This window comes from Diplotaxodon limnothrissa, linkage group LG7 (assembly GCF_057381915.1).
Source record: "Diplotaxodon limnothrissa isolate DT_005_m linkage group LG7, D_limnothrissa_male_GT1.1, whole genome shotgun sequence".
NCBI classification, from domain to species: Eukaryota; Metazoa; Chordata; class Actinopteri; order Cichliformes; family Cichlidae; genus Diplotaxodon; species Diplotaxodon limnothrissa.
In genome coordinates, this window is record NC_140602.1 from 913,042 (window position 1) to 935,451 (window position 22,410).

At 46.4% G+C, this 22,410-nt stretch overlaps 1 protein-coding gene across 1 annotated transcript in view; it reads right to left on the reverse strand.

Moving 5' to 3' along the window:
* Positions 1 to 22,410, reverse strand: part of znf423 (zinc finger protein 423) — a 127,811-nt gene that overhangs the window by 96,392 nt on the left and 9,009 nt on the right. Inside the window, exons 2-3 of the mRNA XM_085357160.1 lie at positions 13,163 to 13,225; positions 74 to 262 (exon numbers count right to left, since the gene is read on the reverse strand). Coding sequence (XP_085213286.1) covers positions 74 to 262; positions 13,163 to 13,225 — 252 coding nt within the window. The remainder of the gene's footprint in view (positions 1 to 73; positions 263 to 13,162; positions 13,226 to 22,410) is intronic.

A 22,410-nucleotide genomic window follows, 5' to 3' on the forward strand; every position in this document is an offset into this window, starting at 1 on the left:
GATAAAGTATCACACAGTGATGGGAGCCTGGCCAGTTAAAACAGAAAAACCACAATCACATTACCAGTCTTACCAGCTGGGCAGTGGTTGGTTCTGTGCTCAGTGAGCTCAGCCAGACAGTCAAAGTCCTGTTGACAGTTGTCACAGGTGAAGATGGATTCGTCGTCCAAGTCATCGTCGTGATCGCGGTCCTCGTCTGGTTCTCCGTCTTCAGCACCGGTCCCCTCTTTGGGGTCGGCGACTCTTTCAGATGCCGCTACGTCTGCAGAGAAACACAATACAAGTGTGTCTTTGTTACCGTGAACGATCACAGTTCGGATCTTTGTGCCATTCGTTATGATCCCATTGAAATATTCACCGCCGTCTGCTTTACCCACTTTCACTCTGCGTCATTTTAGGTTAGGCTGCTGTGCCCTTCACTTAGACCTGCAGCTATTTCACAGGTGTATTTGCAATAAGCTTTGTTTAGAGTACAGCACATTAGTGACATTTGTCCACACTGATTCACAGAACGAACCAAACTTTTCAATATTTTCTTGCCTTTTAAATAATTAATTGGTGTTGTTGTGTTTCTTTTGTTCCTGCCGTCACACTCGATTATTCTGTTGAGTTTGAGATATCAAATTCAATTTCATATTGAAGCACTTCCAAAAAGGCTTTTTATGTTAGAAGAATAGAGTCGGTATTATCACCTCCAAGAGTCGTTGACAGGACTTAATACGGAGCCAAAGGCTTAAAGCCTCGGAGCAGTCAAACCAGTTTGGTTCTGGTTCCTGCCTCTCTCGCTGCCTCAGCTCTGTCGTGTCTGTTACTCTTCCTGCGTCTAGTCTGAGCACCTTCAGTCCATGTTAGTGACTTCCTGTTTTATTTTGGTAGTCCTGTCCTGTGTGCTTCACGTTCAGGTTTGCTTCCTCTTGTCATCTAGTGTCTTCAGTTCAGCTCTGTTCCCGTGTGCCTCCACTTCCCCCATTTATTGTCTCAGCCTCCCCTCGTCTCCTGTCGGATCATCTTCCAGCTCCTGATCCTGTTTCTAGTTTAGTTCCCCCTGTAAAGGTTTTGTTAGAGTCTGCATTTGGGTCCTTTTCTCCACAACGCCTGATCTGCGTCCCCACAAGTGTCTCACAGCGTGTCACAGCGTAGCCTTAACAACAGCACAGAAGTGGTTAATGTCATTACTGGTTATCATTTATTGCATCCAGTGTAAAAAGTGAGTTACCAGCCGTGCACTGCCAATTACTTTATACTGCGTGTAGATTATCACTTAGCATGTGACGTAATGCGTGTGAATGTGTGTGTCCTGGTAGCACACAGCAGTGTGAGAGGGGACCAGTGGAGGCCCAATCCTCACCGCTCCATTGTGTCTCCATTTTCACACCTTATTATCACATTATAAACGCTGAGGATCCAAAAGGACGACACTGAAGACACTTGGCTTCAGAGATGATACCAGAGGAGAGAAAAGAAAAGCCCTGCTAACACATAAAAGTCTTAATAAAACACCATCAATCAGCAACAGCAAATATGACGATGATGATGCAAAGAAAAGGATAAGCAGTGGGGACAGCAATGTTTAAACTTTTCAGATAACAATTCTGCAAAGATTAAAAGCATTCTACAAAAAATAAGGTAATTCAACATCGCACATATAATTATTATATCACACAGTTCATGAAGCTTCATCAACGCAGGACTCAGAAAAGTTAAATCTCACCTTTTAAACCTGTCCAACCGAGAACCAGTGAGCTCCACGACTAATGAAAACCAGACTTATTTTAAGAGAGTGCAGCTACAGGTCAAAGCGATTAAGCTGCAAGTCAGTTTTATCCACGAGGAGTTCGAAACATCGTTTAACGTGCACACGCGATAGAAAGGCGCCGCTTTGTTATATGGTGCTATTTCTGGCTCTTAATTTCAGCGAGTCTGGTAGAAAAAGTCTGACCATTAAAACTTAGTAGCCAGGTCAGCATCAGCGTGTACGCGCAGGTACACTTGCACGGCGTTTTCCCCCTCGCTGATATTATTGCAGGTCTAACTAACATAAGTTTGGGTGCTAGAGGACGCCTGTTAGGGAACGTGAGGGAAAAGTGAATCAGGCACAAAACCGCCACAGCACTCTGATTTATGATGGCAGCGGTATGATGGGAAATAGGGATGAGGGGATGCTGGGAGGTGGGGAACGAGAGACTGAGGTGATGTGGTGTTTGGGGGGACGCAGGAGAGGAAGACAGTGATGGAGGGAGAGAAGGAGGAAGGGATGAAGGGATAGGGAAGAAGTGAGGGAGGGTGTTGGCCATCTGTCCAGTGGTGAGAGCGCCGTCTGGCCAGGGAGAGAAAACAGCCCCATGGCTGACAAACTGCACGTGCACGCTCCTCATTGTGCACACGCACACACATGAATGCATACATACCAGAAGCACACAAATGGTCTATACACGTACTTTAAATATGTGGTTAACAGTCGGCTTTTCAAATACACACCAGGTTTTTGTCAAATTTGTAGGAAGTGATTAAAACACGATGCAGGCTGCTATAAAAGGCATTTCAATTTTTTTATTTGTACATTATCTGAACATGCATACGTGCAGAAAGCAACTACACACATACTACATACAATGTGCACACAGTCCCCGGGGTTCCCTGATGCCAGAGGTGAGGGCAGCGCCAACTCCATTGCATGCCAACACAACCTGCTGTCATAGCAACAGAGACAAGAGATGGATTTGCACCCCTCCCTCCTCATCACTCCCTTATTTTCTCTTTCAGTACTTTTTTTTTTAAATAGTGTTTCGCCCCCAAATCCTGTGCAGTGAGATAAAGAGAGAGATGGGTGATGAAGATAAAGGGATGAGAGGGGCCAACAGGAGAGGCTGGTGTTTACACACCGATCTCTGTGGTCCTCTGCTACCCACCCACCCGTGATTAGGACTTCTCTTACGGGGAGAATTTGATGAGGGCGGGCTTCAAGAGAGCGTTGCTGTAAGCTCAGTTATGATCGTTACCACTCTGGAGCAGCCCTCCTGTGTGTGTGTGTGTGTGTGTGACGACAGTAATATCGTCCGTGAAAAAGAAAAATTTATATAAGCAGTAAATAAACACGGCCTTTATTTTTTTATGCTGCCTGAGATCTATAAAAGCACAAAACTGCAGTTTTATTGACTCCTTGTGAGGCTACGGTGGTTTAAAAGAGCCGTTTATGACACATTCTATTCAATTTCATACACATTTAGCAGAAAATATCTTTTAGTGTGTACACAAAAGTGTTTCCAGTCACAATGACTGCACTGCGTTACTTTATGCATTTTTTTCACTTAGTTCTTAAAACACACTCACACCACCTTCCTCCTTCTCTAAGATGCTCCACCCAATCACAGCACAGAGGAGCAGCGGGCCTACTTAATGAAAGCAGGCGACTCCCACGGGTGCTCGGGGTACATACAGAGGTGTGTGTCTGTGTGTGTGCATGAGTGTGTGTCTGCAGGGTATTGATTGAATATTATGACAGCAGTCCCTCGCAAATAGCATCTGCTTGCCATCCACTTTCTCTATGACACACACTCCACACACACACACACACTCCACACACACACACAGTGTGACATAGCTGTAGTCACTTATAGACACACGAACGCACACATGTGAACACACTTACTCTACTGAGAACCATTATCTCTGAGTCACAGACAGTCGCTACGCCAGGAATAACTACACACTCTTTTTCTAAATCACGCCACACACACACACACACACACATACATTTTCTGATCCAAGCGCACACACGGTTCATTCTTATGTCATCCACAGAGGCTCGTCCTGCAGTTTAACTACAGGAAATGTTCCAAACGTACAGCATGACTTATGTGGGTCGTTTTCTATCGCTCACAGAACTCTGATGATTTTTATTCTAGCCATATAATGAGGGACTGCGTCACACCTGGGATACACAACATGCATTTAGATGAAATTAACCAGTTAGTTGGATGGAGCAGCAGCTGTATTCTGGGTACCTAAATATTAGGGGTGCAGCGATACACAAAATTCACGGTTTGATTTTTTTTCAATACAAAAAAATGTTCACGCCTTTTTAATTTGTCATTTATTAAAATTATAAATATATATTTTCACTCAAAAGTACAGTTTTTAAATTTAATGTTGCTGAAACAACAAAATAATAAAAAATAAATCTGATTGAGGAATCCCTCATCTTTGGAAAAGAGAGTTTATTACAGAGAAATGGCTCTTTCAAAATAAAAGCTATACTATACGCTTCTTCTGGGCTATATTCTCAGCAGCATATTAAACATATCAGGTCCCCATAAGGAGAATCCTGTGCTAACGGCTGTCTAAATGACTCGGGTAAAGTTTGTAGCATGCTGCTTGTTGTTTTTGTCTGCTTCCACTTGTCTTTGCACTAGGATGCTGTCGGAGTAAATGTGCAGTCATATTCGTTGTGTTCCCACTAGTGCTGTCAGCGTTAATCTGAAATGACGTTAACGCCACAACACGGGAAATCTCCGCTAACCGCATGGGGCTGGACGGCCAACACGTTAACGAGCTAACTGCGCTAACACACTAGCTCCCACCCATGTAATTGAGCATTGCGTGGCACATCCGACATACTGTTTTACTTTGTCCATGACGCGCTTACCTTCAGGGTCATACGTCACATGAAGACCAAAATAGTTCCAAAGGCCAGATCTGAATGAGCGCTCAGATCCACTGAGCTCTCAACACAGACAGCATCGTCAGAAGGAAAGTTGATAAAATAAATGAAAAGTTTTGTATTGTTCGGTACATATGCGTACCGAACCGAACGCACTGCATCGAACGGTTCAATATCGATACGAGTATCTTTGCACCCCTACTAAAGATTTAAACCCAGTGTTTGGGGAAAAAAGAGCCTGAGTGCAGACTTTGTGCTTACACGTCATCATGGCATCTTAACCAGCTTTTTCACTTTGTTGGTTCTTATTGCAAAGTTGCATCTACAGCTATTAACCCAAAATGAAACCTTGGATTAAAGAAAACGCACCACAGAACGAGCACTGTGATTGGTTCCAAATACATACACTACCACAGAGACGATGAACATCTCAGCTTCATATTAAATATTAGCAGCACACAGCATCAGTGTGGATGCAGAGAAAAGAGGTTTTTACGCTGTGCTCTCTTGAGGAAAGGTAATAAGCAATATTCCTGGCTGCAGCCACTAACCTGAGGACTGTTTATTAACACATACAAATATAAATATATAAACGGGTAGCTCAGGAATAATGAGGTCACTTTGCATATCTGCAGGAAAGCTATATCCAGGTGGTGTGTGTACGCAACGTACCGCTGCATGCCTGTGTGCGTGTGAACCCTGGGTAATTAGATAAAGAGGAGTGAATTAGCAGAGTCCACGGTGCAGAATGATGTTACACAGCCTGGCCACGCCTAGCTGAGACCCACTAATCACCACTCGTTAGGCTCACAGAACAGTATGTGTGGAGGGTTGTGTGTTTTCGTAGCACTGGTGTATTTGTTGAGATCGCGTGCGTGTTTTCTCTCATTAACAGCATCAAAATGACTTCATTGAAATAATTAGTGAGCTAAATGATAATAAGCCATAAACATTGGATAGGAGAGAGAAAGACAGAGAAGTGATTCCCTCTCCCCTCGAAGAAACCAGATATAAAACAAAATGAGGGATCTGAGCACGCTCAGTATGGACGCGCTGTCCTACAGGCGCTCTCTGTGAGCAGTTGCCAGGATGTGCTAGTGGAGACACAAACTGGAACACCAAAAATCAAACGCACACAGTCAGCACGTTCATCCTACATCTCTATATATCCTTTGGGAAGCAAACTAGGGAACTAATGAACTCTGGGAAATGTTCCTGAACTGCCCCAGGGTGACAGAAGTGCACTGAAAGAGCGTGCCAAAGCTGGAGGGGGAGTTAAAGGAGAATAAAACATACTGCAATACTGCAAAGGTAAGGTAGTTATTCAAGTGCTAGATTTGGCAGCCAGGAGATGCTACTGTGGCCTGTGTGGGACTCTGCAGCTCAGAGAGACGTGTTTCTGCTGGCCAAGCATGCACACACGCACACACACACACACACACACACACACACACACACACGCACACGCACACACACACACACGCACACACGCGCACGCACACACGCACGCACACACGCACGCACACACGCACACACGCGCACGCACGCACACGCACACGCACACACTGTATAAGAGGCATCAAAGGGTGGAAGAAAGTGTGTTGAGCTTCCAGGTAAATGTTTAGCAATCGGACATTTTGAACACAAAGCTTTCACTCTGCTCCACATCACACTGCAGACCGGACCATGACTCACACCAGGCTGGATGAAAAACAGCTTCAACTAAGACATGCATGTTATTATGAAATGGTTGCGTTTGGTGAGACGTGCTCACAGGACACCTGAGTGAGAATACTGGCAGGAGCAAGCTCAGTCCACATGTTCACAGCTGGTTTGTTTTTGAGGATCTAATTATAGGTCCGAGGAGTGCACACTCCAGGTTGGGAATGGGTCGCTGCCCCAAGAAGAAGAGCTCAAGTATTTTACTGAAGAGCGACAGATGGACTGGAGCACTGACTGCAGTAATGCAGGGCACGGGGTCAGCTCTTCATGTGAGACCTGAGGGGGCCGGTCGTTCCTGCTTTCTCAGCTAGCGACAAAACATCTATGGACACAACTATGCTGCAACATTAACTTATGTACCAAGCACTGAGTGTCATTTATAGTACACACAGTGCAGTATTGATCCAGTGGGGCTGAAAACACTTTATTTAATCGCGCTGCTACAAAACGAAGACACTGCTGCTGTGAGCACCGACTGCAGCTGCAAACATGCAGAACCAGAGAGACACAAAGGACGGTGGACACATTTGGCAATGATTGCACACTCAAATGCACACTGACACACACAGACTGACACACACAGACTGAACAGGTGCAGCTGGACACAACAACACAGGCCTGCTCTCCACCTCCCAGGAGACTCACTCCCCCAGCCCCCCTCACCCTCTGCCTCTTCTCTCTGTGAGTTCTAGTGTGTGTGTGTGTGTGTGAGTGTGAGTCTGTGTGAGTGTGTGTGTGTGTGTCTGTGTGAGTGTGTGTGTGTGTGTGTGTGTGTGTGTGTGTCTGTGTGAGTCTGTGTCTGTGTGTGTGAGTCTGTGTGTGTGTGTGTGAGTCTGTGTCTGTGTGTGTGTGTGTGAGTGTGTGTGTGTGTGTGTGTGTGTGAGTGTGAGTCTGTGTGAGTGTGTGTGAGTCTGTGTGAGTCTGTGTGTGTGTGTGTGTGTGTGTGTGTGTGAGTCTGTGTGAGTCTGTGTGTGTGTGTGAGTCTGTGTCCGTGTGTGTGTGTGTCCGTGTGTGTGTGTGACTCCGTGTGTGTGTGTGTGTGAGTCCGTGTGAGTGAGTCTGTGTGTGTGTGTGTGTGAGTCCGTGTGTGTGTGTGTGTGAGTCCGTGTGAGTCCGTGTGTGTGTGAGTGAGTCCGTGTGTGTGTGTGTGTGTGTGTGTGTCCGTGTGTGTGTGTGTGTGTGAGTGAGTCCGTGTGAGTGAGTCCGTGTGTGTGTGTGAGTCCGTGTGTGTGTGTGTGTGAGTCCGTGTGAGTCCGTGTGTGTGTGAGTGAGTCCGTGTGTGTGTGTGTGTGTGTGTGTGTCCGTGTGTGTGTGTGTGTGTGTTAGGTGGCTATATTAAGCAGCTCATCTCTCTCGCCTCACCTCCTCCCATTTAGCTCCCACTTCATGTCCCCCACAGTCTTCATGTGTGAATGTGTGTTTTTTACAATAACCCCCCCCCATACCCAGAGGAGATCTGCAGAACCACAGAGTACCAGTCACACGTTTATACACACACACACAGACTCACACACACACACACACACACACACACACACACACACACACACACACCCCTGGGATGTGGAGCCGTAAGGGAGAGCAGCACCCAACGCCAGTGTCTGGAAACAGGATGATGAAAGAGGCATTCACGTCACGGAAGGAAGCAACAAACACACAGTTAACTGCAAACACACATAAAATCATCCAGACGTGCCACGCAGACTCGCACAGATCGACAGGATCGCACACTCACAAACTGACAGCTGCTCGCTTATTTCTTTGCTGTACGCGTGCACACCGACACAAATGAGACAGAAAAGGGCTTATTGCTGCAAAACAGACAGAAACACAGATGCACTGTGCACTGTCACAAGCAGACAATACGAGTTCACGCACACGAGCACGGAACTGTTTTCCTGTGGTAGCCTTGGGGAAATTAAAACTACATTATGGACCTCTAGAGGAAAGCGGTGAGAGAGTGATGGAGGAAGAGGAAGAGAGAGGAAGCAAGAGAAAGGGGGAGAGAAAGAGTGAGACGAGGGCCAGTGTCCTGTTTTTCTCAGCTCTGGCCACCACAAAGCTATTACAAGGAAGCAGGAGAAAAGTGATACAGCCTGCAATCTCTCCTCTGTGTCCGTCCTTTGTATCCCGACTGGAGGACGCGTATATTGTTGGCCATTGCTTCATATTTCAGTCAGTGATATGCTTTGTTCCCTTCAGCAGTCACTTTGGTCACTAGTTCAATGTGGTGGCTTCCCACTTTGCTAATTAATATTGTTGTCTCATCAGCACGAGGCTGCAGTTTGCCTGCATGAGCTTCCTCCCTCTGTTAATTGGTGAAACTCCAAATTGGTCTTGGACGGTTTCAGGTGTGACCCTGTAATGGACTGCATGGACTGCCCTATGAGAAAGCACTTGGCGACAGTGGGAAGGAAGAACTGTCATAACCAGGCTCAGGGAGGGGCGGGGCCATCTGTCACGACCAGTGAGAGGGGTGAGAGGAGGAAGATGGGACAACAGACGCATTGTAGAAGAGAGCCAGAGATAAATAACAACTAATTACTAAAAGCTAAGTGGAGGACGAAGACTGCACTGTGGGAATCCCCCCAGCAGCATAACTCAGGCAGGATTCAGGGTCACCTGATCGCGCCTGACGTTATCGTAACAGTAGAGACGGCGTCTGTGTCCCACGTCCAAACTGGGAGATGGTTTTAAATAGTTTTAAATATCCTCAAAACCACAAGTTAGTCTTCAGTTGGGGTGATATCTTTTATTCAAGGTCCTCAGAAAGGCCAGAGATTTTCTCCAGTTTGAACCTCTGACCAATAAAATCCACCATCATCAAACGCACTGAGAAACCGCAGCGCTTGGATACGGTAATGGCCTGTATTTGTAGAGCGCTTTACTCAGTCCCTAAGGACCCCAAAGCGCTTTATACATCCAGTCATCCACCCATCCACACACACATCCACCCACTGGTGATGGCAGCTACATCGTAGCCACAGCCACCCTGGGGCGCACTGACAGAGGCGAGGCTGCCGGACACTGGCGCCACCGGGCCCTCTGACCACCACCAGTAGGCAACGGGTGAAGTGTCTCGCCCAAGGACACAACGACCGAGACTGTCCAAGCCGGGGCTCGAACTCCCAACTCTTGAGCCACGATCGGCCCGTATGCTGGGGCTCACACACGCTTTCCTAATATCGACACAGATCTGACAGGTGCAGGAAACATTTTTACGGCTCAGTTTTGTCACCACATGTGTGAACACACGCACATACACACATTCACACACAGGTGGAACAACAATGAGAAGGTCTCAGTTTCTCAGTTTCAGCTCGGGGACCTGACAAATCTTTTCCATGATGACTCACTGGATCGTTCTGTGTGCGCGCGTTGGTGTGTGTGCGTGTTTGCGCGCGCGTGTGCGTCACTGTAGTCTGCAGCAGACTGTCAGTGTGATTTGAGGAACAAGTTCATCACCAACAGTTTATTAACACGAGACACTCGAGTCCTGTTCAGTTGGACACGTCTCATGACTTCCTCACTTTCACCCGAGACTGAAACACACGGATCTTATAAACAAATAACAAATAAAAAACACGGCTGCTCAATACTATTTCCAACTTCGTCTCTCATTTCCTCTTCTTTTCCTTCTTCCAGCACACAGAGTCAGACAGCAACTGAGCAGACAGCGGGACACGTTGTGTCTCTGTCCCGCTGAGGTGTGGTAAGGACTGAGGGGAGAAGGAAAGGAGGCTTTCAGGGCACCTCAGGGCGCAGAAAGGCCAGAAGGAGGAAAAGAGAAGAGGAAATGTAGGAAAGGGGAGAATAAGTTGGCTCAATGCTATTCGAGTCGCCCTCACACTCCCTCCACCTTCTCTCAAGCGGGCCGTTCCAAACTCAACACACATTTTCCAGAGTAAGTCAAAGAAAGACCAAATGAGAGGGATGGAAAAATAGCCTAGAGGGCTGGAAGTTTATGAATTAGGAAGCAGGATAGGAAGGTATATTTCTCCTTGTTCCCTTTCTTTTTTGCTGTTCCCTGTTTTCTCACCCCGTCCTTCTCAACATCATCTCTCAGGGAGTAAAAGAAGCGAGGTCTTTCTTTCTAATCTGCTCGGGTAAGACGTAGGCAGCAGTTCTCGGTCCTCACCCTCTCTCTCACACATACAAACTCCTCCTAATGTCGCCCCAAATAAGCATTCAGAAGGTAAAAGCACAAGCAAAGACAGAGGGACAGAAAGAGAGCGTGCAGATCACGCAGTGACACGCAGATGCTGGCAGCAACAGCCAACCTGAGAGAGTGGCTGAGTAAGGGAATATAGGACAGTGTGTGTGTGTGTGTGTGTGTGTGTGTGTGTGTGTGTGTGTGTGTGTGTGTGTGTCATGGGACTCTAGCTTCCTGCAGGAACTGACACACACAGCAGTTCTAGTGAGCCACCCAGGACCTCAGTCAGCACCCCCTTAACACACACACTCACACGTAGACCTGCACAGTGGCCCCTGGAGGAGAGTTAACACAGTTTTGAAATGGGGGGGGCAAGGATGGGAGGGTTCGGCACGTCATAGACACCCCAAGGGTCATACTTTCCTTTCCTCCTATCCCTGCAGAGCTTAACGAGAGACGGGGCGAGCGCGGCACAGAGAGAGAGAGATAACCGCATATTTACCACATTCAGCAGTATCTTACGTCCCTGCTGGGATCCAGTCGGAGGAAGTGTTTAACTGTTCTCTGACGGGCTGCAAACCGGAGCAGCAAAACTAACTACAGCTGACAAACACCTACAGTAGTCCAGCTGTTTCTGGAAAATGTGGACTTTGATCTTTACCGAGCACCAATCACAGCGCTGAGGAAAACATCGCCAACGTTGTCGTGCCAGCAGCTGCATCGTTTGCACACGTGAACCTTTGAGTCACTGCAGCAGTTGTGAGTCTGGTAGCCCTGTAGTTTTAATAATAATGATGGATTGCATTTATATAGTGCTTTTCGAGACCCTCAAAGCGCTGTACAATGCCACTATTCATTCACTCTCACATTCACACACTGGTGGAGGCTACAGGTGCAGCCACAGCTGCCCTGGCGCAGACTGACAGAGGCGAGGCTGCCATATCGCCATCGGCCCCTCTGGCCAACACCAGTAGGTGGCCGGTGAAGTGTCTTGGCCAAGGACACAACGACCGGCTCGATCCCCAACCTTCCGGTTACAAGATGAGCTTCCCAACCCCCTGAACCACGGTCGCCCCTCAATTGGCCGTGAGGCTGGAGTTTAGTGCAGGGAGATTCAGTTCATCTGTGTTCATCTTCACTAACAAACCTACCTACACCTTTAATAAACAGCTTTACGCCAACTCTGCAGAGGAGATCACCGACAACAACAAGTAAACCAATTAGAAATTTGCTGTTGAGCATTCAGACACAGCTTCACGGTGAAGGCCGAATGTGACCTCTGCACTGAGGTGCCAAGGTAACAGCAGCACGTAAGAAAGAGGAGGCTCCGTCGCTCTCAGGGTGCAGGTCCGCCGTGGCCCGAGCCTCTGGTTGCTCCCGTGGTGGAGGATGCAGGCCGGCAGGGACCAGCAGCTCCCCCGTGACACAGGCTGTAACGTTAGAAACACCCTCCGGTGTGATTAACCACCAACCTGACGACAACGTCTCCTTCAGCCTCTTTTTTCCATGAAGTCATTTAGGGTTGTTTTTCAAGTTTATTTTAGAGAAATACATTTTCTACAAATGATAAACAATCGTGTTAAATACTCAATATTATAACAGCTGACCAAAATAGTCAAGATCATAATTTTGCCATAATTAAACGATAGATTCTTGGAACTAATGGACAAATATCTGCAGACGAATCAATGATTGGCACTGACGTATAAAAGGTGCTAGCAACTGAAATCTTACAGCGTAGCCTGAATAACACGAAGTCTCTCCAAAATTCACAGATGCACCAGGATTTGGGACTGAAGCATAAATAAAAGACACATCTGTGTAAACCTGTGTGCTAACAGACCTCTGAACCACAGCATGAACCTGTCCTCCTCCTCTCGCCCCTCCCTGAGCCGGAGGTTTCTTCCTGTTAAAAGGGAGTTTTTCCTTCCCACTGTCACCAAAGTGCTGCTCATAGGGGTCATATGATTGCTGGGTTTTCTCTGTATGTATTATTGTAGGTCGACCTTACAATATAAAGCGCCTTGAGGCGACTGTTGCTGTGATTTGGTGCCGTATGAATAAAATTGAATTGAATTGAACGAATTCATGCATTTGCCATCTTTAATACACACAATACAAATAAAATCGTCATTTCTCTTTAATGTTACACGTGAACCTTGAACAGCAGCTGGTTCTGCGGCTCATCTCCTATGGAGGCAAAAGGCTGAGCAACTTTAAATTTCCATCTCAGTGTTTAAAGACAAGCCAAGAGGAGCTGGGAGGGAGACACGGAGACTAAGGAAAAACTAAATCTGAGAAAAAAATCTGCCGTCTTTGTCTTCCTCCTAGGAAATTACCAAACCACAGAGAGCAGTGAAAAAGCACACAAATCTCTCTCTATTAGAGTATTATTGAGACTGACTGCTGCTCTGCCTAGCTACAGTTTTCTGTCTCCTCTTTCCTTCCCCTGAACCTTCACAGTCCCCTCGATCTTTCTTCTTTGTCACTAAACCTTCGTTTCCATTTTCATCACCTCAAAGTTACCCCGAGTACACGTTACAAACGGCCAGCTCGGACTCACCCGCACACAAACATACGTCACCATGCATCTGTGTACCACTGTGTGTGTGTGCCTGTACACTAACCGGTCTGAACAGTCGATCCATCCCAGGTTCCTCCACACTCTGAAGACTCTCCTTCTTCGACAGCTAGAAAAAAGGAGACAGACACAGAAAATCAAATAAATGGTGGTTTTAACCTGCAGCTAATTAAAGAGCCACCACCTGCAGGAGAGCAGAGGAGCCACACAATTCAATGATCATATCACAATTTTAACATGCCGCCAGCTTCTCTCTACAACTAAGAAAAAACACCTTTGTGATTAAAATGGAGGTTTATGAAGCCGTGTTTATGCTTTCTGTCCTGCCTGGTGTCACCGCCTGCTTTCCTCCAAGCATTACAGACACCAGTCAAGTTGAAGGCGACTCCTCACCTCGTCTTGCTTTCAATCGAGCGTGGGAGCGCCTAAGGACATCGTATTTGTCTTGAAACACGTTTATTCTCTGGAGCGAATGTACTTGAACTTGAACCTACCAAGGAAGTAACAAAACATGACGATGACCTGAGATCTCTCAGACTCGCACACACAGCTGATCAAAGCTGGATTGTCATGCCGACTTCCTGGGTACAACAGGAAGGAGGGAAGTACAGCTGGCACACAAACAGGAAATGGCTAGAGCCACCACACAATGGGATTTCCCGTCCGCCCCCTCCCCGACACGCTGTGCCTCACTTCTCCCTCGCTCACCTCTGTCTCTGATCCCTCCAAATGTTTTGTTCTCATCCTGCTCTCACCGGTGACCTCCGCCCCTCCACATCTCTACACCTCTCTAATACTTCTCACTCCACGTCCTCATCAGCTCCCTGGTGACCAACCTCCTCCTCACATCAAACCTGAGCCATAAGCTCCAAACAAAGCCAGAAGCTATAAATCAGCAAAGCGTCCCTCTTAAAAAAGAAACTAAAAGTCTGCATGAAAGTGATTTTTGTAGATGAATGAAGAGAGAGGAAATCGTTTTTATAACAGGAAAAAACAGCCGAGCTGCGTCACAACTGCACCCATATAATCACACAAACTTTAGCTCCTCCCATTAGCTGCAAGCAGCGTTGCAAAGTCACACGAGCTGTAAACATCCACGTGCTGATGCACAGCGAGCAGTGCAACACTCTCAAATCTGCATGATGTTTTTCATACTCCACATCACTTTCTCTAGTCTCGTGTGCTGAAGTCAGGACGCTGCTGTGTCTATAAACTCAGCCTGGTTTGTGGGCTCATCTTATTTGACAAAAAAATAATAACAACTGTCTGCAGGACTCAAAAGTTTGGATCAAGTCTTCAACATCCCTGTTGGAGCCAGATGTGGACCACAGAGTGCTAACAAACTCATGGATCCCTGGACGAACACAGGAACCTCCCACCGCAGCAAATCCGTCTGCCAAAGACAGCAGAGAGAAACATACGAGACACCAGAAGAAAAACAAAGTACGTCTACTGTGCTTCGTCACAATGACCAGTACGTTCGCTCCCAGCTGAGCCCTGATTGGATGCCATGATTCATTAACACGCTTCAATATGATTTTTCCTCCTCGATGTCACATCGTCTGGGTCACGTCACAGCGCCCTGATGAAACGTTTCAGTGAAGATCCTCGTTGAACATAAAGGGAGACGTTTATGACTTACGTGCGTCTGAATCAAAGGTTTTCGTGTCGAGGTTACCGGCCGCGACCTCGGTCTGTCTGAACTGGGCTTGCCCAGATCTTGTGACAACTATTTTTTTAAACCACTAAAAGCTGACATCATAATGAAAACCATCTTCCTGTGGTAGTTGGGAGAGTTTGAGATTATAAAAAGACCTCGTGGTAACTTTGCCTCAGATAAAGGCCCATTTCTCCTGATGAGACTGTGGGGAATACAGCGTGTTTCATTAGCCAAGCACATGCAGCTTTATTTAGACTCCCATATCCTCCCTCTGTCCCCCTCAGAGACAAACACACCGTTACTGTGAACCCTGTACACACCAGGCGGTCGGCGGGGGTGTACGTGTGCCTGTGAGAAGGATTAGCTCACAGATACTATATCAGTCAAGAGGAGGGAGTATCTGAGTGTGTACAAGTACATACGTGTGCATGTGTACCTGTAGCTTGGGTGCCCCATTACAAAAACAGACCCACTTAGAAAGACACTTTGTGACCTGTGGGGTTAAAAATATAACAATCAGTCATGTGTTTGCACATGCATCGCTTCTCTTCCTGCAGCACGTCACAGTCCTCTTCAAACTCTAGCTCAAACTCGCACAGCGAGTCGTTTAACAGCTTAGCACTAGCAGCTTCCAACAGGCACAGTCTCTCGTTAGCTACATGTTAACAGACAGGTGTATTTTTGGCAAATGAATTTGCAGAATTTCCCTTTAACAGAACTTTCATCATTAGTGGGAAAAAGTCGCAAGCATTCGTGTCATTTTGTACCAGTTAATTGTGGTATGGATTTAAGATGCTATCACCGAGTAACATGATCACAGCCCAAAATATACAGATACTGGCAAGAAGGCAGAAAAAGACTGAGACGGCAGATGGCTAAAGATCAAACAATCCGACATGCCGCAGAAACAAAAACACAAATGAAACCCCCGGAGCACGACACACGGGTGACACCGTGTAAGAAGGAAGCTTCTGGGAATCCTTGGAGCATTTGCGCACACACACACACACACACACTGTTACTAACCCCTGAGGCACCTCGTTTATGAGTCTACTAGGGCTGCCACGATTATTCGACTAGTCACGATTACGTCGACTAACAGAATCGTCGACGACTGATTTAATAGTCGACGCATCGTTTGAAGCTTTGTAAGATCCCAAAAGACGCAGGAATAAGTAGCAGGATTTAAGAGTGTAATAACGAACTGAAACAGAAGATGGCAGCACTGCATGTACAAGGATGCCAGCTGCCGTTAAACCCCGAAGAAGAAGAAGCAGTTTCCCAGAATTCATAGCGCGGCCCAGCTCAGTTTCCAACAATGGCGGCAGCTAGTTAGTTTTAATATTACTCTTATTATTCTTTCTGGGTCACAAAATAAACGTTTAACATATTTTCAGGCGAGAATGTAGCTGTGTAAACCTCAAATATCTGCTCAGTTTATCAAGACACCACATATTTTCAAAAGCGCTCCGACGTTTTCGGAGACATCTGTTACCCACTAGCTCGATAGTTAGCCGGGGGCTAGGCTAACTAGAGCCGTGAGAACACCGGACTCCCGGCAAATCGTTTTCAAACCCACCACCGTCTTTCACTACTCAGGTTAAATATATATGAGTCACTTAGATAACTTAAACATGTTATCGTTTGGCTTTTTTTTAGTATTTTATTTGTTCCTGAGTAAATCGGTTTGGCTGAGATTAAAGTTATAGTTTTTACACAGCTGAATAAACGTCAAGTGTGAGATGCTCAGAATCTACTCCGGTGTCCTGTTATATTTTAGATAGCAAGGAGTTTATTAAACTTCACCGAAACAATCTGCAAATTTCATTAAAATTTAATAAACTATCATCTTGTCTTTATTTTTAGTTAGCACAGACCTTAAACACTTAAAGCTGTAAGCTAATGATAGTTATATAAGAGCAGATGCTGCTGGTGCAATAAGCTGTACTTTTACGTCCAATGGATGATGATCTGATTAGTCGACTAATCGCAAAAATAATCGGTGACTAGTCGACTATCAAAATAATCGTTTGTGGCAGCTCTAGAGTCTATGTGAGTCTAACACGTGTGCTTAAGAAAGGACGCCTATCGAGTACTATAAATAAGAACACCTGGGTTACTGCATGAGCATAAACACAGACTATTTGATTGTGATTTGGTGGCCTGAGTTCCTTCCACTAATTAGTGTAAATACAGAATATCTCACCTGCTTGAGCAGGTGACTTTGGTGTGGGGCCTGGGGTCCAGGCTGTATGTGGCCCACGCTGTCAAACTCAGTTTCCATCACGGGACAAAAGTGGGCAAAACCAGTGAAACTCTCTTTTCTGTTAGTGTGAAGAAGCTTAATGACGCATTTAATCACGGTGATATTGTGATATAAGAAAAACTGTACATCTCAATTTTCCTACACGAAAATGCTGAAGAGAAACGCTGGTGTAGTAAAAGAAATCTGTCAACTTATAGAAAAGCTCATTTCCTAGACTGTCCTATAATTATGAAACAGAAAATTCAATCATTCAAACACTGTGGACACTATAAAGAAGCCCACAGTGGAAAACTGGGACTTTTCTGTCATTCAGCTGTTTATCTTCTACTGTGGAACGAGTGGCCGTGTGGGAGGTCTATGCAAGTGAGAATCGCTCCAAGCCAAATGCTTTCCTTTCCACAGGTGTCCAGTGGGCTGGACTGGAGTCTTTGCCGGGCTGATTCTGGTCACTGGGCCTTATGTTTGGCACCCCTGACTCACCTGTGCGCAGACAAATAATCAGATGTAAACACATGCATAACACATACACAGTAACTGACAGTACAGCAACACTCCTGTCTGCATTATAATGGGCTGTCACGGTTCATTAGCCAGTCAAGCATGCAATTGTACCAGGGCGTCCACAATGACAAAACACACACGGACTCACAACACCAGTGTCCGGGTCAAAAACGTGCAGAAATTAGACAACGAACCATCAACGGTGCGATTAGTCCGCACAGGCTGAGCCCGTTGGGTCGTGGAAGCTGAGGAAATATGCTCAGAGCTCTCCGTTACCAGGTTTATCTCAGAGCGCCTGCAAGTCGCTGCTGTTGGACGCTTCAGTAATTAATCCTCTTTGCTTCAAAGACACTCTGACACCAGCTTCCCAACAAGTTAGCTATTCTGAAAAATGTGTTTATGTGACGAATAAAGGCTGCAGAGGGGATGATCGAACACCCGGGAGCAGCCTGGGAATGTGAGTTCTGTCATACGCTGCATGTATTTCCCCGTGCACCACAGAACCTCACAGACGGACGGCAGTACTGTCACGTATACTACCGTTTGGATGGTAGTCGTCCAATCCTCCGTTTTTCATTTCTGCACATCAAATTTTAGAAATGCAGCCGAGGAGGGCTGCAGCATGCAGCTCTGCCTCTGCATCATGATCCTGTTGTCATAAACAAATATTTACACAGTTGTTGTCACTGGCACAGTTATCCACACACACTCGTTCTCCCCTCTCTCTTCCATTATTGGCATCCTCTCCCCCCTCCCTCGTCTGCTCTACCTTTGCCTCTTCAGTATTTTCCTTCCACCTTTCTTTGATATTTGCTCCTTTCTTAAGTGATTCTTGGATCCGTGCTCAGCCTCCATGCTTTCTCTTTGGCTCTTACTGCAGCACCCATTTAAATGTATTTCCTGTTTCCCTCTCTGTCTTTATCTCTCCCACCACATACCAACTCTCTTCCCTTCTATCTTTGTTTCTCCTTCTCTTCTGTCCCATGAAAGCAGTTCCAGTCTCACAAAGCGAATCCTTTGTCTTTTCCCCTCCTAAACAACACATGCACAGTATCAGGGCCATTTATTCCCAGAGCAGCCCAAGGCTCTGCTGTTCCCAGATCTCTTTGACGAGCGGGTCACTCTGGCCAATCGCGCACCGGCCAGACAGCCCAGAAAGGCGGGATGTGGGTCACTGTAGCCAATGATAGGCGGATCCTTTTCCCACAGGGGCGAGCTGATTGACAACTAGCGCTGGACAGGAGTCAAGAGGGTAATTGTCATCTGACTCTCTCCCTCTCTCTTTATCTGTCCGTCTCTGCTTCTCATCCTAGACACTCATTCTTCCCTCTCCCACTTCCCCTTTCCAACTCACTTCCTTGCCCCCACTCCTCCCCACACACCCCTCATTTTCCCTATAGCACTCAAGGACTCTCTCATTGGCTGCCCTCCCTTTCCCTCAGGAATAACTTGGTGACGCTACTGGCCGAGGGCTGATGCATGCCCAGCATCCCCAGCATGCCCCTCGGGAGACCCCCAAACTTCAATGGCCTGTGGCACACACACACACACACACACACACACACACACACACACACACACACACACACACAGGGGACAGGGACAGAAGCTGATTAACCAAATACTTTTATCAGCAGTAAAACCGCTCTCTCTGCCTGCCTGCATTCTGAACAAAACAGCCTTAAAACACAAACACACACAGACACACATCCCAAGCACTGAGCCATTGGCCAGAATCACCAGGCTAGTCTGAGGCTTGGGACAGCGTGTGTGTGCGTGCATGTGTGCTTTTGTTTGTGAGCGTGTGTGTAAAGGGACAGAGTTAGCAGAGGGCTTAGATGGATGGCAGCGAGAAAGAACAACAACCACACAAAGCCTGGCGGACAAGCTCCATCGCCCTCTCTATCTTTCTCTTTCCTCCTTTTTCTGCTTTGCCCTCCTCTCCTGTTTTTTCTCTTTCAATCTGAATTGTTTCTATCTGATTTCGTTCGACAGATTTTGAAATTCTCTTTGCTTCAGCAATCGTTTCGTCTTTCCTCTCTGCTTACAGAAGTCCTCGTCTTCGTTGTTTTGTCATGAACAACCTCTCTGTTCTTTCTTTTATGTACGAGGTCATTGTGATTGTAATGTCTATCAACAGATTCTGCATATGAATATGTATAATCTGCAGGAGGGAGGAGTTTTCTGATCCTGGAAACCTTCTGGCTTCCATTTGTCATCTTGGCCAGCCAAGTCTGAGCCGGTTTGGTTGCATTCATGTAAACAGGATATATGGACCAAGTGCAAATGAGGAATTCATTCATTGGCTACACCGGGCAGAGGCGAGTCAGGGCCATGTGGGGACCGTGGACCAGTAAAGGTCAGTGACACTGAACGACTTCATGTTGGGTGATGCAGAGCGGGCGGATCAAGTTAAACTTCTTTTTTAACTTTGAGGAAAACAATTGAACCGACAGCAGCGACGCAGATCGGCGACATACCAGCATTACAGTGTTATTTACGCACACGTGTCAGTGAGCGACCAGCCATCAGCAAGACAGCGATGCAAGAGTAAATCAGTCCCTGTGCAAACGCCCCTCTAACCAGCAGACTAACCAGCGGTTCCCAAATGAGTCACACATCCCAGACCTTACCAAAATAAACCAACATAGCCGCGCACGCTTCGCTGCTGTAGAAAACAATCGTGCTGTTGTAAGAAGACTTTCTGGTTTTATCTTTTAGTCCTGCGACTCGCACAAACTCACCTGTACAGCAAGGTTTGTAAGAGATTCCTATTAACACACTACGAAGAGAACGCAACACGCACACACAGACACACACAGACAGTACAGAGCTGATGTTCAGGGCCAAACAACACAGCTTGAGATTAAAGAGCCTCTCTGATCTGACATTTGTTTTTCTGTCTGTCAGAGAGAGTGTGGCGGGAAGACGAATCGATAGCAGAAGAGACGTGTAGAGGAAGAAAGAGGAAGTGAAGGAGGATATAAAGGCGGTGGAGAAGAAGAGCAGAAGGTGAGACAGAGGTTAGAAAGAAAGCAGCAGCGAGGAAGGACGAGAGGTGAAGGAAGGCAGCGAAAGGAAGCATAAGGAGTAGGACAGAAAGAGAAGGAGGAGAGGGAGAGCATTTCTCCAGAGTACCATGACTCCAGGGAAGGCTCCAGAAATAACTGAACTAGAAGTTTCCCCAGCAGCTTCCACTCACCATTACAGACTGGTCCACACACACACACACACACGCGCACACACACACACACACACACACACGCACACACACACACACACACGCACCCACGCACCCATGCACACGTCATATGAAGGTTCAGAGTTCACCGAGACAAGACTGATTCACCAACAAAGCTGAATGATGCCAGAAGGAGATGAGACATGATGAGGTACAGTTGGTGCATATTCACACACACGTGCACGCACACACACACACACTCTACATGAACACTAAGAGGAGGCGGGGCTGCAGGGTGGAGGGTACATAATTGCCTTCTCTTGTACTACAGGCTCGAGAGTGCTTTTTGACTGAAGACACCAATTTCACGCTAAGGCATTATTTAGCTTGATACAAACTTGATTAGGCTTTACAGAGAGAGAGAGGAGAAGGGAAATAAACAGCTTTGTGTCATACCGCATCGCTGGCGGACAGATTAACTCGCTAGTCACGCTCCTTCTGGGAGTAACAAGAAAAATATACAGACAGCGCGTGTGCGCTCCGAGCGTGGCTGCTTGTTTGTTTGAGCAGACGTGTAATCAAGCATCTTAGAAAATGTACTTTCCATTTTTGAAACCTCATTTTTAAAGAACCTTTTTCAGATTTCGGGGTGTTTCATGTTTTTGCAGCTAAAATTCAAACTGAGTTAGACTTTGAAATCCAGCGATCGTTCCTCGGGACGTTCAGCAGAACTATCCGTCCCCACTACTGCAAGGACTCTTTGTGCAGTTCGTCTGTATTACGCAACATAATTTTGGGCTTTTCAGGTGCAACATTTGTGCAGGTGTGGGCCTGCAGCAGGCTGACATTTCTCTTACCTTTAAAAGATTTGGCTCAGCAGTCAGGATTTATTACCAAACATGAACGTCCTGATCATTTTCCAACACTGGAAAGCTGCGTGTGTGTGTTTTACCGACTGGAAAGCAGATCCTCTGATTTTACCCGTTACTGTGAAGATTGATCCAGACGTGACTGAGACGGAGCGAGTGAGAGCTTCAAGCTGCACCTCCAAAGTTTCTGAACCTTCAGAAAGTACTACCTGCTGAAGGGGAGAGTTTTTCCAGGTCCCAGTGGTGGAAAAACAACGAGCTTGTCCAAAGTTTCCTGGTCCCCGAGGAAAACAGCTATAAACAGCATCATTGTGTCAGGACTGCTAATATTTAGACTCGTCTCCCTTTTCCAAACTAACTTCTTGCTCTAAGTCATCAGCATGTCTGTTAGACCCCATTCCTACTCAGCCTTTCAAAGAACTCATTTATCTATATTAACAGGATATCTACCACCAGCTTTCGAGGTAGTTGCAATTAAACCACTAGTTAAAAAGCCTTTGCTTTCTTACTCTCCAGTTGTCTCAGCTAACTATGGACCAATCAGTTTCCTTATTTCTTGAACAGACAGTTATCAGACAGCTACGTTATGTTTTCCAGAGGAACAATTTGAGGAGTTTTAGTCAGGATTTATGTATCACAGCACAGAAACAGTGAAGGTTACAAACGATCTCCGATGGCCTCTGAGGGCAGACTGTTAGACCTCAGTGCTCCATTCAACGCTCTGTTAATCACATTATTTTAAACCACTGATATTAAAGGAAATGCATTCTGGTGATTTGACTCCAATTTCTCCATATAAATGAGTCTTATTCACACA